The sequence below is a fragment of the Mytilus trossulus genome, chromosome 14 (genome assembly GCF_036588685.1).
Source record: "Mytilus trossulus isolate FHL-02 chromosome 14, PNRI_Mtr1.1.1.hap1, whole genome shotgun sequence".
Lineage (NCBI taxonomy): Eukaryota > Metazoa > Mollusca > Bivalvia > Mytilida > Mytilidae > Mytilus > Mytilus trossulus.
Genome location: NC_086386.1, coordinates 68,359,738 through 68,379,413, shown reverse-complemented (window position 1 = coordinate 68,379,413; position 19,676 = coordinate 68,359,738). Strand labels below are relative to the sequence as shown.

The 19,676-nt window shown below is 30.7% G+C and overlaps 1 protein-coding gene across 2 annotated transcripts; it reads left to right on the top strand.

The window, feature by feature from the left end:
• Nucleotides 1-31: 31 nt before the first annotated feature.
• LOC134696232 (ORC ubiquitin ligase 1-like) lies at nt 32-14,629 on the top strand. Of its 2 annotated transcripts, XM_063557915.1 has the most exons (7): nt 51-188; nt 3,651-3,786; nt 4,153-4,244; nt 6,041-6,253; nt 7,264-7,352; nt 8,081-9,495; nt 9,892-14,629. In XM_063557915.1, exons 1-7 carry the CDS (start codon nt 102-104, stop codon nt 10,119-10,121), a joined length of 2,262 nt encoding a protein of 753 aa, XP_063413985.1. In that variant the 5' UTR covers nt 51-101; the 3' UTR covers nt 10,122-14,629. The 2 variants fall into 2 exon arrangements, with proteins under 2 accessions (XP_063413984.1, XP_063413985.1); XM_063557914.1 differs by having other exon boundaries at nt 32-188; nt 8,081-14,629.
• Nucleotides 14,630-19,676: the final 5,047 nt, after the last annotated feature.

Genomic DNA, 19,676 nt, shown 5'->3' with positions numbered 1-19,676 from the left:
GATTTTGATAATTTTTACTGTTTAAATATGTTCAATTAATTGTTTTCCAGAAATGGTCGAACAAAGATATCATTCCGCAAGAATATCCGGAATTCGGAAAGATGGCGGCTGATGTGCGAGCAAGAACTGACAAGCATGGAACAATAGCATTTACTCTACCAATATCATGTCAAATCTGTTTGGGAAAAGTACGACTTTCAGTTCTTATTGATAAGATTAGGTTTTTGTATTTTATTTCTCTTGCACTATCACACATAATTAGATTGGCGGTTAGCTATCGCCGGTTTCTAGGGAAGCCAACTACTTTTCTAGTTCTGGAGGTGTTCTGGAATATTTTGATATTTTAATATTACCCGTTAAGGGGTGTTCCTTATAATAGGAAGCTCATACGAAGAAAAGAAAGAAAGGTGCACAAATTCGTGAAAAAACAGTACGTTATTAAGTAAAACACCCCTGAATTGTAAAGCAAAATCAAAATAATCATTTTATCCGTTGAAAACTTTGTTTATACAATGAAGTCTATAGATTTTGCTAGTCGTTCTTTTCAGTCTGTCAACAAGTTGATGAAGGGTACAAGTCAAATCCGCACCTGGTAAAATTGGCTGTAGCAAGTTGGCACCCATAGAATAATTCAAATCGGCAACCATAAATGGTTTAATCAGCCTCTAGTCATATCGGCACCTAATTCATAAATTTAAAAAAAAAAAAGTCAATTTCAGCATCCAATATATAATATTTGATACCCAGTTGATACCATAATGTGAGACAGGAATTAAGAGATAACTGTCTTGTATTTGAAGCTTTAAGGACGTCCATCGGTAGTTTTACTGTCGCAAATTTAGTTTACCTGGCGACGCGGAGCGGAGACAGGTAAACGGGTATTTGCGACAGTAAAAATTACCGATGGACGTCCGCAAAGCTTCAAATACAAGACAGTTATCTCTATTCTAATGCAAAACAAGTTCATTATTAAATTTCAATCATTATTTCAGTGTAAAATCTTCATTAAAGAAAATTCCGCGAAAAAATGTTATCTTCTTTGGTCCATACACTAGGTGACGTCATAGTTATGCTTCCGGCGTCAAAAATAAACACCGGGGCGTTTTATGGCTTCTGTGTCGCTTCTAAATGTAATAAAATTTGATAAAAAGAAGATTTTTTTAGGCGCAACAAGTGAGTTTTTTTGTTTATTATTGTAGAAATAGCATGTCAATACATTCCGAAATTCAAATGTCGGCTTCCCTAGTTACAGACAAGGAGATAGAGAATTTTACGCTTGCTGTCATCCAATCAGAACAATTGTTACAAAATAATTGCATTAGAATTATAGTTATCCCGTACCATTGTAAACTCGTACCAACGTCAACTTGTACCACTTTACAAAAACTCGTACCAATGCAAACTCGTACCACTGCTAACTCGTACCAACTTATTTAAATGCATTTAAATGGTGTTTAATGATGTATGTAATTAACTTTCACTTAATACCTCGCAAGTCTGTAAAATGTATATAATTTGAAAGTACATTGACCAATTTGCAGCTAATGTTCCCTGTCTATTGGATAGAAAATACCGTGGCAGATTTGCTTTGTTGTCTCCTTTGACTTTTTTTTAACTTTTACTGATTATTATTGAATTTAATTTTTAATCATTCCAAATTAATTTTTCATGAATAAATTCTAGCAGTTAATCAAAATAATCAAAATGATTTCCAAAATGAAATTCTTACTTTTTATAAATAACAAGTTACAATGAAATGTAACCGTTTCCTGTTCCCGAATTTTCCCGCCAAAAAGCACATGGCTTTCAACAATTGTAAACATAGCATTCAATTTGTGATCATGGATTACAGCGTTAATTAATTTAATTTGGATAATTTGGATATAGACATTCAACTTAAGGTACAGTTAAAGTAATGTTTTTTCTTTCTTCTGGATTATAACTACTTTGAAAGTTCAGCTTAAAAATAAAGCTTTTTAGAAAAACATTCGTATTTTTGTCTATAAAATCCAGTATAAAATTCAAGTAATTCAACATTAATTTTATTAAGTTTAACTAAAAAATAACATAAAATATTCGTAATTTTTAATATATTTTTGATGGTACGAGTTTGCAGTGGTACGACATCCCAGTGGTACGAGTTAACTTTTTTGGTACGAGTTAACATGGTACGAGTTTCCGTTGGTACGAGTTAACTTGCTTCCTGAGACAGGTACTTAGGCCTAAATTAAAATATTGTTTGTTTCCCCAATCCCGACCCTGCCAAGCCAGGTGTGGGTAGGTAGGTAGGGAAATAATTTTATTTTTCCAAAGAGCTTGAAAAATATTGGAAGATCCGGCAATCCTGAAAATTCAAAATGAATAAAATAATATTTGACTTAGTTTTGACAATAAAATTTTATGAGTAGCACCAATTTTTCAGGGTCGGTCGGGATTGGGGAAACAAACAATATTTTATTTTAGGCCTTACTGTGAAAGGGGACATGAATTATTTTAATTTGATCATGTTAAAAAAAAGAAACAGAAATACTGTAACGTGTCCGTTTTGGTTCTTTTGTTATTGATTTCAGTTATTATGTTATTTAAGTTAATGACATCATATTTAATGTAAACAAAGAAACGCTGTCACCAGGTAGCATTTTTATTCATATCAAACAATTATTTAAAATAAATTGGTATTTGAGATCTTTTCTATATTTTACTAGACTGTCATTGGTAAATACATTATATATATATTTTATTCAAAGTCTCTTGCAAACAAGAAAAAGGAAGTAGATTTCTGTGCAAATGCTGGGATTAAAATAATCCTGAAAAAAAAGTTAACGATTTTTCATTCATAAGTAGAATAGATCACTATCACTAATCAAACTCGAATGCAAAAAAACCCATGTTGAATGACATAAATACATGTAGCCCCCCCCCCCCCTCATCCTATATTATTTAGTCAATATTTCTGGATAAATCTATAACATGAACTCTAGAATAAGTTACTTAGCTAGAGCACTGTTGTACACATTGCTTATTTCTAATCTCAGATCAAGTTTTAGTTTTGATGAAGTCACATCTAGTTAACCGTTCTGAAGTTCATGAAGTTGGGCCTCTTTGAAAATGGAAAAATTGCTGAATATTCATTTCTGTTCTAACTTAAGTTTGCACCAACTAAATGTTATGAAATGTATACACCATTCTTCTTACCCCATAACTCAGATCAAATAAAATGTACAAATTTGGGTAGTGCCACTTTTTCAGTCATGAATTATGTCCCTTATATCATGGATATGCAAGTGCCGAAGCAGGGGCTTCATCTTTCTTATTTATCTTTTAAAAATCTGGATGAAAATCTAATTAAATTTAGTTGGCCGATTGAACTTAGTAAAATTCATCATTAGACTTGAATGTTGTTAAAAATGTTATATTCATAAGTGTTTTATCTTTGCCTACCAATACACATTTGATGTTGAAATAACAAAAAAGGTGGCCATTGATTGTATTCACTTCTTCATTATGGGTCTGACTATTTCCTTTGGTCTCTTCTCTCTTAAATATTTCTATTGTAGCTCTTTATTGAAAGCATTTGAAATACAAATGAAATATATAAGAAATGATGTAGTTTATATGCACATTCTTTGATATGTGAATCTTTATTTCAGGTGAAAAAGCCAGTTTTATGTCCAAACAATCATGTTTTCTGTTCACCATGTATGGATGTTTGGTTAGAAAGAAATAAACAATGTCCTGCATGTAGAACGGATATTAACACACTGAAACCCTTAAAGCAGATTATAGGTAAATTTTAATAATTTAATCATAAGAAAAACAATTTACCTGAATGGATTGAATATATATGTGTTAGTTTGAAACTTGAGCATAGGCCAACAAATATTATTTAGCTGAAGAAATTTGTTTCAAGTACATAGCTATTCAGAAACTGCAGTGCTATAAAAACAAAACAACAAATAACTGTTTATTGATCACAAAATAATAATTTTTCAGAATCTTATAATTTCTTTCCAAAAATCAAGTCCAATGCTGATACAGAAAAATTTAGATACAATAAAATAAGATAAAAAAATAATTTTCACATGCAAATTCATATTGTACATAAACCTGCTGCATGTATCATATTTTCATGTGTATTTTAAATTTATTAAGGTGGACTAAATCATATAGAAAACGACAAGGACAAAATGAGTAATCCAGATTTAAGAAAAGCAAGATTTGACCTTCTATTTAAGGAATATGAGGTATAGTTTGTTATAATAAGACTATTCACAATCCAAAAAAATCTGAGAATATCTTATAAACCATCAATCAAATGGTTGTGATTTGCTAAAAAGCATAATTCAAAGGGAATAATCAACCAACAATATATAGATGTAAGAAGATGTGGTATGAGTGCCAGTGAGACAACTCTCCATCCAAGTCACAATTTGTAAAAATAAACCATTATAGATCCAAACACAGTCTTCAACACGGAGCCTTGGCTCACATGAAATATCAAGCTATAAAGGGGCCCCAAAATGACTAACTAGTGTAAAACCATTCAAAGTTTGAAACGAGAAAAACAGCAGTCTAATCTATATAAAAAAAAGTAAGGAGAAACACTAATAACCGAAACAAACAAAAAACAAACAAATAACTCACTTTTCATGGTTGTAAATATATATATATGAATAATGAAAAATAAATTTTATTATATGACCAATCACCATACCTTTCATATAATTTAATTTTAGAGAATAATATTATATACATGATAATCATAGATTCTCTTTGTTTAGTTTAGTAAAGATTTTTCCATCTGTTCCTTCTGATTTTACCATCACAAATTATTGGTTTCAGACATTTTTAAGCAGAACTTTACAATATTAAAGAATGTTAAAGGGTAAAAATGTCAAATTGTTGTTGGTTTTCAATGATGGATCATTCTTATACAGGTTGATTTACTCATGAACTTAGGGTTTAAGGCCAAAACTAATATTTATATAAGTCCATTAACAGTTACCCGACCGACCCTTAGCCATTTTATTTCCGTCGTAAAGTGAAAAATAAATAGAACTTGTGTCAAAAGCGAAGTAAGGGTTACCAAATTGAATCAATTGCCTGATACATCACAATGTTCATAATCCTGAATATGACAGCTGTTTTAAGGGGGTAGACCTTGGTCCAGGGAGATAACTCTTTAATTCAGTGATGCGTTTGTAATAGTCAAGTTTTATTAATGTATTTTAAGTATTTACCTGAAACAGATTGAAAATAATCTATGTATCCTAGAAGCTTATAACGTATTTATGAAAATGGCTGACACAAACGTACTGATGATTTTAAGAGTTATTTCCCTTAACCTAGGACTACCACCTTAAGGAAACTTGCAACTCATGTAATGAAATAAAAACTTTACTGCCATTTTTTCAACAATAACCAAGGGAAATAATCCAATCATTAAAACTATAGGTAAACTTGGCCCATGAACTACTGAGACCACGGCAAGACTAAAAAAATTATGACGCAAAAAATAAAATGGAAAAAAATTATAAAATGCAAATACGGACCCACCAGTCCTACCTTCCCTAATTATTTTAATGATGTAACCTTAAACAGACATATCTGATGTACAGTAGTTGTCGTTTGTTTATGTAATATATACGTATTCTCGTTTCTCGTTTTGTTTATATAGATTAGACCGTTGGTTTTCCCGTTTGAATGGTTTTACACTAGTAATTTTGGGGCCCTTTATAGCTTGTTGTTCGGTGTGAGCCAAGGCTCCGTGTTGAAGGCCGTACTTTAACCTATAATGGTTTAATTTTTAAATTGTTATTTGGATGGAGAGTTGTCTCATTGGCACTCACACCACATCTTCCTATATCTATATATAATTCTTTTACCTTTAAGAATTCTGTATAGAAGGTTAACAATAATTGTGATTTCTATTCCTCCTATTATTAAAAATTTATTAATAAAATTTTCTTATAAAGAACGATCTTTCATTATGTAGTATGTTAACCTATTGCTAGACAGATGAAATGTATTTTTATTTTAGGATGAATTTGAGAGATTGTCATCTGAACTTAATTTATTCAAAGCAGAAAATGAAATGCTTAGAAATCAGCTGGCAAAAGATGGAAACAGAAAAGTTTTAGGCCCAAGGGATAAACCTTCTGATGCTACAACAATGTTAACTTTGACCAAAAAGTTACAGGATGCACAAAAACTGTATGAAAAGGTCAAATCAGATTTGTCAAAGGTTAAAGAGGTAAAAATTGATTTTAAGTTTTGAATAAAAACACTATTGGTACCAATTTTTCAGCACTAGATATGGATTTTAACAATTAATGCTATTCAGTGATGATCAAGGGAAAAAATAAAAGAATCATAAACTTCATTAGAATATTTACTAGATGATCGAACTAAAAAGGACCTAACTAAAATCAAATCTGGATAACAATGTTTTTAGTTATTTGCCAAAATGAAGTTTATATATATCATGCTTTATTTCTTAAACACAACTCAAGGTATGGGTCACAGGGCTTTTTTCATGCTTAAGGTAGTCATTGTGTGAAATTTTGATATTAGGTGTAAATTATGTATAAAACACACTTTTATGTGATAGAAAGTAAACTTAATGAAATTTGCTATAAGATATGAAGATACAAAATTATTTCAGAAAAAAAAAAGTATGTTCATGGAACTATTTTTCAAAACAAAATAAATAAATGTACTACACACATAAAATAAAGGGAAGATGTGGTATGATTACCAATGATAAAACTCTCCTCACTATACCAAAATGGTACAGAAATTAACAACTATAGGTCACTGTACAGCCTTCAACAATGACTAAAATCCATACCACATAGTCAGCTTTAAAAGGCCCAGAAATGACAATGTAAAACAATTCAAATGAGAAAACTTACAGTCTTATTTACGTACAAAAAATGAACGATTAACAAATATGTAACACATAAACAAACGACAACCACTGATTTACAGTCTCCTGACTTGGGACAGGCAAATACATACATAATACGGGGGAGTTAATCATGTTACACATTCATGTTTGAAATTTGTGTTATCTGACTTATCTCCCCTATTATGGCCAAGTTGTAAAAAAAATAATCAAAAAGAAATCTATTTCTAAATCCTGTCTATTTAAAAACAATCGTAATTATAAGTTAAAACACATAATATCTTCATTTTTAGAGATTTCTAATATATTGTGTTAGAACATGTGGAATAAAGAATTTTATTATTTGTGATTTTTAGGAAAATAGTTCCCTGAAGGATGAAAATATTAACCTCAACCATGAAAATCAGAAATTAAGAACTGAAATGTCCAGCAGATCTCCTCATAGGTGAGATTAAAAAAAGATTAATTCTTAATTTATTTGCATTGCAAATTTGATATTACTGGTTTTACTCATAGCTCAGATCCAAAGTATGAAGGAATAAGTGCAAAGACTGCTTGGAGTCAAAATAATGTGTCTTTGTAAGTTGCAAGTATCAATTTATTTTTCACATGTTTTCATTTAATTCTTCATTTAGAAATTCAAAGATGTGCTGGTCAGTTTTTAAGCTGTCAAATCCATACCAAGAAACATGCATAAATAAACTTGTATGATAGATATATATGCAGAATAAATTACATGAAATTTGTCACACAAACAAAATATAATTTTACAGTTTAAAGTTTGAAATGATTTTATTATTGAAATTCTTCACGAGTCTACAATGCTATTTCAATTCTAATATAATCCAGCAGAGTTTATATATAACAAACAAATCTAGAGTTACATTACCTGATTATCAAGTGTCAGAAAAACCATCGCAATACAAATATTAGAACTTGTCAAAGTGTCATCATTAACAAAATGATATCATGCTCCTAAGTACCCCATTACTGTAAATTTATCATTAAGATAAAAACATGATGTGTTAGCAGTATATCAGCAAGTGTCAAGTTGAATAGATTACATCAATATCTTTTAAAAAAAAAGTAAAAATACAATTCCTGAAAAATAGGAAGAAAAATCTAAAATGGTTTAATTAAATGTTTATTTACTTTTTTGTTGTCACATTGTAGGTATGGAAGAACCACAGTTTCAACCCTAGAAACAAAAGTGCAGAGTTTAGAGAAAGACAATGGGAGACTAAATAAAGCTTTGGAGAAAAGTGACAAATATATTGAAGAATTACAGAAAGATGCAGATAATTATAGAGGGAAGGACAGAAACCAAAGTTCAGCCCACAAAGATTACTTAGCCAGTCAAGAGCCGTATGAAAATCCTTCAAAACGAAAGCTCTTTACAGAACCTGTTGTCAACGGTGAGTCTTACAGGCATGCTTTGGATGATGAATATCTTAAGTCATATAAAACTACAAAATCAAACTTAAAAAGCAGCAACGGAAGTATAAACGACAGGGACTATCTAAGTTCTTATCAATCTAAAAGCTACAGTAAAGTTAATGGAAAGTCAGGAAAGAGGGTAACATTTGAATTACCACATGACAAAAATGTCACAACTTCCTTTGACCTAGAAATGCCTAGTCCAATGAAACAGCATTCATCTATCAGCGTATCATCTCCAGTTAAAGGAGTTCTGAAAAAGTCACCGAACGATTCTCTGAATCTGTCAAAACCCAGCAGTATTGAAGACAATAGAAGTTATAAATCTTTCTCTAAAGATGACAGTGATATTTACGTTCCGAAGACTAAGTCTTATGAACGATCCGATGACAATTTATGGAAAAGGTCATCTAATGGACATGATGAAAGTTTAAATGATAGTTTTGCACTTGAAAATCCATGCAAATCTTATAGAACAGATAAAGGATTTGACGACACACAACAGATCCAGAGGGAACTGGATGATCTAGATATTTCTCTTACACCGGACTTTACTGACTGTATGAAGTTACTTAATCGTGCTGAAAAGAAAGTTCACAATCTAAATGATGATTCCAGCATGGATTTACCGTCCAAAACCTATCAAAATACTGATAACTTTGTTGACGATTATAAAACAAAAGATCTTCACGACTTTAAGTCTAGAGATTCATTACTAGATGATATAGGGACATACGTACCAGAAAGTACATACTCTTCAAAATACTATAACAGTAATGGTCCAACCAGCAGTAGTGATTTATACGGCCCATCTAGTCTTCCCTCATACAGTGCTTCTTACAGAACAGGAAGTGAGCGTACAGAAAGTGCCTTGCCAACAGACATGAAATACACAAAGGACTATCCACAACACAGATCATCTTTGGACTCACTCAATTTAAAAGATAATGATATTGGAAGTACATATTCATCATCTATAAACAAAAAATATCCAACTTCTCTAAGGTTTGGAAGAAGTCCATCGTTAGATAATTTATATATGTCTAAACCAGCTGAGAGTTTAGTAAGCCATACAGCTGATGACATTCCCAGAGACTACAAAGTACGAAGCTCACTGCCAAGTTACAGCGCTTTTCGTGATGATAGTCACGGTAAGGATTACATGTCCTCACTTCCTCCTAGGCCACAGTCTGTTAGATCACGATCTTATTCTGATATGGGTACAACGGTTTCTTCATTATCACGTGGTAAACCTAGTATGTCTAATATTCCCAGCACTTACCCCGTTAGTTCTGATGGCATCACCACAACGTCCTCAGCATTGTATAATGGTGATAAACCTTCTATGTATACAACTAGCACTCACGGGCCGGTTAAAGCACATTCAACATTTGCCTATACAGATGTTGATTTAGGTGTTAATCCAAGAAACAGAGCTTCATCAGACGGTTTGAGAACACGGTCGTCAAGTTTAGACATTCCATTAACAGATTTAACCAAGTATAGCTCTACCACCTCTAATCCTGAGTATCCCGTCTCATTTTCAGGTACACAGTATACAGATTCCAACACAAGATACAGTTCCTCAGCATACATACCATCGTCTACAGCCTCCCTCAAACCTATACAAGAATCGGCCTATAGCTATATCTCCAATAGCTCAAGTCTAGGCAATGGTACAGACTCTTACCTTCCAGAACCAAAGAAAAGGTTGTTTGACTCTAGTGATGACTTAGAAATGTCACTTAGTCCTATCAAGGCTACACGTAAAATGTAAAAGATCATGTGTTATTTTATTGTGTTTCATTTTATTATATCATATGTTAGATAAATTGTGCTGTACATCATAAGTATTTTATGCTGTTTTTTACACAGGTTAAATAACTATTTTTGAAAATCTTTTAAATTGATCAGCAGATCATAGGAAATGTCACTTTAATACTACATGTATATAATTACATTTTAAATCACTGTATACTTTGCATTACAAGACCCTTTAAATATCAAAACTGTTTCTAAAGTGCAAAGATGTAGAGCATATATTGTACTGTTCTGTTCATCACAAAGGAATGAATTTGTCCTATCAGGGCTACTTGTAAATTTATAATCTAAATCATATGTGAAGAAATCGTAGCACTGCACATCATATATATATATGAAATACAACATCATTTATTTATACATAATACATGTAATTGAAATTTAAAAATATTTCATTATATGAATATTTTTAGCAGATATATTTTTTACGTTATCATGGTTATTTATTAATTGAATTTTTTTTATTTTATTTTTTGTAATTTGGCTAGATAGATTTTAAAGGGAACTGTTTTGAGGATTAAGTTTTCAGAAAGACTAGGTTATTTGGTTTGCTAAAATGTTTTAAGCATAGATCACTTTTAAACTGATATTCTAGAATTGTCCAAAATTTATGTAACTGTTGATTTCACATAGTTGTATATGACCTTGAAATAAATTGTATGGATTTAGAATTTTTGTGTACAAATGACCATGATGACTTTAATTTAATTTATTTTATATAATATTTGTCCACCTTTGTAGACCATTGATTTTTATAACAGTTGATATTGTTTACAATTTATTACTATATTTTATGTGATTACCTGTTAATACACAACTCAATCTTTGTTTACTTCTGTGTTTATGAAGACAAAATATTTCCAGCAATTTTTAGGTTGAAACATTTACGAGAAAAATTGTGTTAGGAACATTTGTGATGGCAACTTGATTCTAAAATAAAATTTTATGTGCTTTCAGCCTACTTAACACTGTTGAAAATGTCAATTTCAATATTTAGATTTCATGTTTTGGAATACATCTTTATTTCTATCTTCATTTACTTAGATTCTGTCATCTGTCAATTTAATATTATTTTGTGCCATTCTGGTTTTCATCTCTAACCATTTGATATTTTGACACCTCTTATGTCAAGTCCTTCCCTATTCTAAGTTTAAAGTCATATGACAAATATAATATGAGTCCCATTTTTATGGCTAGGAATTAACTTTTTATACCATAAGCAAAATTTTGGTTTATATCCAACAACATTTCAGCTACGAACCTGAATATTCTTAAGAGCAGAAAAAAAATCCAGTTGATTTTATTAGGGCTATTCCAGAAAAAAATGTAGGGGGTTAGGGGGGGAAGGCAGTTTTTGTCAGCACCCACCACCCAGACAATTGTAATTGAGAATTATAGTGTGAAAAGTTTCTCTGATACCTACCATTATCAATACAATGTGCCTTCCAACCCCCCCATACATTTTTTTCTGGATTAGCTTTTATTAGAATATTGTACATGTTGTATACATATATGTAATAGACATAGATCATTACATTTTGCACTTATATTTAAGAATTGAATGCTTCTTTTTGTAAATTTATTGGGTGGTAAAAGTGTTGACCGAGGTACATTTTGTATGAAGCGCGGAAGCGCTTCATTCTAAAAATGTACGCACGGTCAACGCTTTTACAACCCTATAAAGTTTCAAAAAGAAGTATTCAATACTTATAATTACATTTTTTTAGCTAAAATCATGAAAACACGATTTTTATCAAGTTTTATTTAATTCACCTGTGCACTTTTTTGTGGGACCTCGTGTCATCATGCATGATAAATGTTATTGTCTGATGCAATTGTTTACGGAATAACATGTTAGCCAATCAGAATAACGTATTATAATGAAACTTACATCGAATGTAATTATATAGAATTATATATTTAACCATACATGTATTAATGTAAGAGTGAAAACATTCAATTGTTTAACTAGGTTTTTTTTTTTTTGAAAGCAATGCATTTAATGAATTGACACATGCTGAAGAAAACAGATGTATACATCTAAATGTTATTTATTGTATTACTGTGTCACTGATCTATACCTCACATATTTCATTTATAATGTGATTTATAATTTGATAAATCTCTGTTAATCCTGTAAATCAGGATAATCATGATTGTATATTTTGACTCAAGAAAAACTGTTGTTCAATTCGTTAAAAGTGTATTTAAATTTTCTTTAGACATTTTTTTGTAATATTAGAAAATTGTAGCCTGCCAACAGCATTATTCTTTAGCCTTGTTTGGCCATGAATTATTTGCAAATTTTTGTGGTAAATTTTTACAAAAAATATCAAAACCAATAGAACTAAACAAGCACTTTGTCTTCTTGCAAGTATTGATATTGAGTCCTGTTTACCTATGAATATTAGATTGTATTTTCTTCAACTTATATTTTTGCTATTGAACCACTTACTCTTACAGTTTGGTCAAGCTAATATACTGTAAAAGTGTTTTTTATTGGATTTGTTTTCATTGTGGCCAGTTAGTCTGACTTAGTCATACATTTTGTACCATTGATAAAATAGTATTCATATTTAATTAATTTATTAGTCATTTGCATAAATACATAGTAGTAAATACCCATATGATGAAGATAAACTATGAATCATCTACACTTATATGATAATGTCTAGAGCTCTAAAATATTTATAATGGGTAGCCATTGTATTTCTTGGTCACAAAACTTTATCACCAGATTTTCTACAGTATAATTGAAATGGAATAAAAACTAAACAGCATTTGCTTAGTAATAAGTGCAGTTGTGAATTATAATATTTTATGTGAATTAGAAAATATTTGTAAAATTTAAAAGGTAGATAGGAGGAAATTGGATTTCATAAGGACATAGATGCATGACCCAATATTTTATAACTCTACTTATAGTAAGTAGTATGCATAATTCACTGCACATGTATATTCCTCTGCACTTGTTTTATATACATCACATAATGTTATCCATCTCTTTGCATTTAAGGTGTTGGCTATTGTACAAAGCATTTCAAAGCATTTACAGAATTTTATTTCTGACCTATGGTGCTATTTAATTTTAACATATATTTTACAGTTGTTTTATCGCCTTACCAGGAACTCAAACAGGAAAGTGCCCTTGATAACTTCTGCATCTTTTTTTATACTTAAAAAATGAATAAAAATTTTAATATTTATTCTCATTTTCATATCTATAAAGGTCAATTGATACCTCATTGAGTATTGCTTTCAAAATCTGATTTTGTATTCAGTATCAAACTTTTATGTTAAAAAAAAGCAATAAGGGTCTGCAATTTGTGGCAGCCATCTGAATTTCTGAGTTGGTATAGATTTTAAATAAAATTAGCAACATTTAAAAAAAAATACATTTAATTCATGTTTTCATATTATAGTTCAATTTATCCGTCCAAAAAAGTTTTTATTGTTTTAAAATTAAAAATGACTGGATTTTTTTTAGAAGAGGACTAAAAAATGTTTTGGGTGTAGTTAATCATGATGTTGATTGCTCTTGAGAGATAAGTATCCACCAAAAGTATGATTAGAACAGTTGTGTAACTTGTGTTATTGTTCAATCATATAAAAACTTTTATATTTAGTATTTGTAATGCCAGCTGAGCAGAATAGTTTATTTAAAAGTCATGATTGTTAGAAAATTATTCTTCACAATAATCTCCATCTATTATTTTTAATAATGAAATGGAATTTCTTTCCTCTACACGGTAATCTGAATTCTATAAATACCCTGTTTTTTCGTTCATTAGGTGTGTGTGTAAAGATGTAGACAACTTGACTTATCAAATTTAAATGAAAAATATACTGTGCCATATTCTTAATTAGAAATAAAAATTGTAATTTATTGTACCTTGATTAGAAATTTGTTCATTAGTTCATTTTCCAACCAAAAAAAATACATTTGCTATTTTTCACTTTTTTCTCTCTCTAAAATCCACAAAACTCTGAATAAATTTGAATGGCCTCATCACTTATGTTTGATAGCAGTAAAAAAAAAAGTCAATGTATAAGGACCAATTTTGCAACAGGGTTTATTATTTAAGTGAGAATGACTGAACCTTAAAGGAAATTTTAATAAAGATTGTATAACTTACTTTTTTTAACCAATTTTACACATTTTAAATGTTTCATACCATATTAAATTATATTAATTGTATAGTAATTTATTCTGTACAGATTCAGTATGAAATACAGATTTAGCATTGAATACTTTTATTTATTAAATATATGTATATTGTGTTTAGACTTAACTTTTAATCTTTGTCACAGAAGCTGAACAGGTATACTGTAAATTCATGATTTTACTTTATGTATGTATAATGAACAGTGAGTTATCAAAAAGTACATATTATGCAAGATTTTTTGTGATACTGATACATATTGTAGCAGAATAACTGACAAAAATTAAAATGCTAGTTTTAATCATTGTTTTGTTTATCCAGCCTCAATACATCTCCCCATCTAAGACAATATCCTGTTATATATAAAAAAAAAAGAAAAAGGAGATATGTTTGCCAATCTACTAGTGTTAAAATGGAGTGGTTATAAGCTATCACAGGGCCACTGTAAGGTTTTCAACAATAAAAAAAAAATCATTACCTATAGAATATATAAAAAAGAAGATGTGGTATGATTGCCAATGAGACAACTATCCACAAAAGACCAAAATGACACAAACATTAACAACTATAGGTTACCGTACTGCCTTCAACAATGAGCAAAGCCCATACCGCATAGTCAGCTAAAAGACACAGATGAGACAATGTAAAACAATTCAAACAAGAAAACTAAAGGCCTTATTTATTTATGTAAAAAAATGAATGAAAAACAAATATGTAACACATAAACAAACGACAACCACTGAATTACAGGCTCCTGACTTGGGACAGGCACATACATAAACAATGTGGCTGGGTTAAACATGTTAGCGGTATCCCAACCCTCCCCCTAACCTGGGACAGTGGTATAACAGTACAACAAAAAAACAAACTATAAAAATCAGTTAAAAAAAGGCTTAACTCATCAGATAGACAAAAAATACAAGTGGACGTGGCCGGGTACTTATACATCCTGACACAAAAAGACACAATGAACAGATCTGAGAGTACTAATAAAAAAATCATGCCTCTAAGACTAAACACTTTAATAATCTGTACACATCCAACATACAATGGATTTAGTGTAAAGACGTCATAAACAGCCAGAGAAAAACATGACCTTGTGCAATGCCAAGTTACAAGTATCGATAGACAGGCTATAAAAACCAGAGACATTAGAAATGTAAATAGAAGAAAAAATAGAGGCCTAATTTATAACAAAACAATTCCGGTAATTCCATCCTCCCAAAATTTACTAGTTGTTTTCCTAGTTAGACCAGTAGATATTGTGCTGACTTAGATTAGTTGTAATGGCAGATACAGATCAAGTCTAGAATTATCAACAATATTTTATTTTTGTGAGTTGTGCAGTAGGTTGTGAGCATGCATGTTATCTCAACACATCTAATAACAAGAATGTGTCCATGCTGACCATAGTACACCGATGCACCACTCTGGCATCCACTCAATCACACTATCATTTAAACGTTCAGTGGACCGTGAAATTGGGATCAAAAGTCTCAATTTGGCATTAAAATTAGAAAGATCATATCATAGGGAACATAAGTTTCAGGATGATTTGACTTCAACTCTGTCAAAAATTTTACAGACGGATGGATGAAAGAATGGATGCACAAACCAGAAAACATAATGCCCATAAATGGGGCATAAAAAATAACAGGAATTACAAAACATATTACACGGTAAAATGGGCCACTGCAAAACCAAACTGGAGAAAAACTACAAGGTATTCATGGACCATAAAGAGAGACTTGTTTCACCTCAAACAGATTTTCTTGTTTTCAAATTGAATGTTCAGTCTAATGTTTTCTGTGGGGTTTTTTTTCTTATGCAGTTAGTCATTTGGTGGTGATTTTTGTTAGGTTATCTTTCGCTTGACGAAGTCAAAAAGCCAGACATAGGTATGCTGTTTCCAGTGTCAATAATGACAACGACGGCAGTGTCATCAATAATATATTAGTTTGTGATTAGGTCTAGCTTATGATGAACCACTAGTGGTTAGTCAAAGATGTTAGGAATGCAGTTGTTTAAGCATTGGCTTATCTCATTACCATATCCATGCCCTTAGTCATGGTCTATTGACTTTTCAATTTTTACTTTGTTTCATGTATTAGTTTGTGATTAGATCAGTTTATGGGGAACCACTAGTGGTAAGTTACTGATAATTGGTATGCAGTTGTATAAGCATTGGATCATCTCATTACCTTTGAGATTATTTGGCCGGCCCCCTCAGTCAGGGACTTATGACTTTGAAACTTTTTCTTGGTTATCATGTATTAGTTTGTGATTAGGTCAGTTTATGGGGAACCACTTGTGGTAGGTTACTGATAATTGGTATGCAGTTGTATAAGCATTGGATCATCTCATTACCTTTGAGATTATTTGGCCGGCCCCCTCAGTCAGGGACTTATGACTGAAACTTTTCTTGGTTATCATGTATTAGTTTGTTTTGGGGAACCTGTAGTGGTAGGTCAACATTTGGAATACAGATATATAAGCATTGGCACATCTCATTTCCGTGGTGATTGTTTAGCCATTTACCTTACAAGTACATTGTATAAAATGTATTTCTATTTTAATTTCAATATTTGCATTAACAAAATTACAAAAAAAAACAAGGCTTTTTAACTATTTTGATCTGAGTGTCATTGATGAGTCTTATGTAGACGAAACACGCTTCTGGTGTACTAAATTATAATTCTGGTACCTTTGATAACGATCTCTGTGATAACAGTTTATGAATACTAGTATCCCTTTGGTATTTTCTACTATCAAGTCTGATTTCAAACTGCTGTAAAAGTAAACCATTATAGGTCAAAGTATGGTCACAACAAACCACAAGCTATTAAGGGCCCAACAAGTCTGCTTCATATCTTTATTTACAACTAGAATTGACAGAGGATTAGTTGAGAATTAAACTTGACAAGTGACTTATGATTGAAATTTACCATTGATTACTTTCTATTTCTGTGTAGCAAACATGCCTGCAGTGCCTGCACATGCAGTATATACATTGTATAACCCAGTTGATATCTATCATAATTAACTTGATAGAAGATAGAGGCTTACTACAAATATTTTGAAACCAGGGTTGCAAATTGATAAAATTGATTTGAAATAAAATTGTTCAAAGTCTTCCTTAAGAATGTTTTACAGACTTACAAATAAGGGTTGTGTGTTATGGAATATTTATCCATTTCACACTACCAATGTTCACTCTGGTACTTGTAACTCAATTTTTACTTTTTTGTGCATTGTCTTTAGAATTATGCTGTCTTTTATCCTTATTCTTGTTAGCCATGAAGTTGTTTTGTTACACTTATGGTTTTAGATTGCCCCTTCTTTTCTTCTCCTTCATTTTACTGTGGATTCATTACACGTTGGATAAAAAAATTCATGGATGTCATGGTTACCAAGGAACCAAAAGTTCCAATGTACAAAATGAATAAAAATTTACTATAAGAATGTATGCAAACTACGGCTAAACCATAAATGAAATATCCAGGAAAATCCAGGACATTTGGTATCTATCATAAATAAGGATTATCGACAGTAATTCTAGTTCCAGGATATACAAACTCATAATTCAGTGGTTGTCGTTTGTTTATGTGTTATTTGTTTTTCAGTTTTTATTAGTTTTCTCGTTTGAATTGTTTTACATTGTCATTTCGGGGACTTTTATAGCTGACTATGCAGTATGGGCTTTGCTCAATGTTGAAGGCAGTATAGTGACCTAGAGTTGTTAATTTCTGTGTCATTTTGGTCTCTTATGGATGGTTGTCTCATTGGCAATCATACCACATCTTCTTTTTTTATATATCCATAAACAACAACAACAGAAATAAGGCAACAACAACAATAATTAACAAGAATGACAGGATTCTTGGCTATGTTCAAGAACATAAAGATGACTGCCAAATGGAAGTATATGTATAAAAACTCTGGAGGTATGTGAATTTTTTAATTGTAATATATCATTTCTAAATTTACTTATAGCAGAATAACAAATGCAAATTTACATTAAAAAATCTCTTTTCCTCATAACTTGGCCTTACAATAAATACACAACATTTCAAATATAGAAGCTATAAAACAACAAAGATTTAAACAGCAGAAAACATCAGTTAATTATATTGTTCTTGCAAGTGGTTAATCATATTGGAACTCTCACATTTCATTTTTTTTAAAGAGAGCTACACTGAACAAAGCATTAAGGTATGTGACATGCCGTTACAAAAATAATGAGTTATACATAATTACTTGCCATAACAACCCTCCCCTCCCCCCCCAAAAAAAAAAGAAATGAGATCCTTTAGAATAAAATGCAATATTTTATAATTTATAAGAGTATATTAATAGTCTATTCAAATTTTATAGAAAACAAGAAGTTGACACCTTAAAACTTGCACAATCTTAAGTTTTATTTTGTTTGAACTGCATAATCTGTTTTATTTGAAATATTCTAATCAAAACAAACATGCAAACAAAAATTTTAACTGATCACTTCATGGTAAACTGCCTTAAAACAAAACTTTAACTTGTTACTGGACGGACTAACCACCTGATAAACAGAGAGAGACCAAAGTACATGATGCCCTATCATAGACGCAGAAACATATAATAAAATCTAATAAATACTTAAATCTGTGCATTAAAACTAGGGCCATTTCAGAAATCGTAAATTTCCTAAATTAAAATTAATTAAACAATCCTTTGATTTGTGCAAAGAAACATTTTCTAATGTTCAGTCAAATAATTTAATTTATTGTGAACAAACACAATGCCTTCAGATGTATGGCTACCACTAAAATCTTAAAAGTATTGACCATATATATGAAAAGGTAGAACACTGAATTTGGAATAACTTTAGTTCTGCCTTGGCAACAAAGAAAATTTCAGAGTTCAACAGTTATCTGTCACTGTGTTGTTACAATCTGAACAGGATTAACCACTTGCAAGACAATAAGTTAACACATGAAGGGTTTCTGCTGTAAGACAGCTTTATCATCAAACACTAGAGTTTATAAATAAATATCTATTTCAAAATACAATACCTATAAATAGATTATTTTATGATAAATATTCAAAACATTTCTTCTCTCTACAAGTTTGACCTATTCTAATATTTAAATAACTAACAACAGTATATTAACATCCATACAATGGTATATATAAATTCAATTTATAAAAAGGCACATAAAACTGCAAAACGGCAATAAAACTTGTAAAGTAAATAGATAGAAGAAAATTACAAGACATATTTTGAGCTATTTCTAACAAACATGACACACATATATCGAGCTTACTGACACTCTTCACAGAAAACTATCTTTTTAAAATTAAAAAGGTTT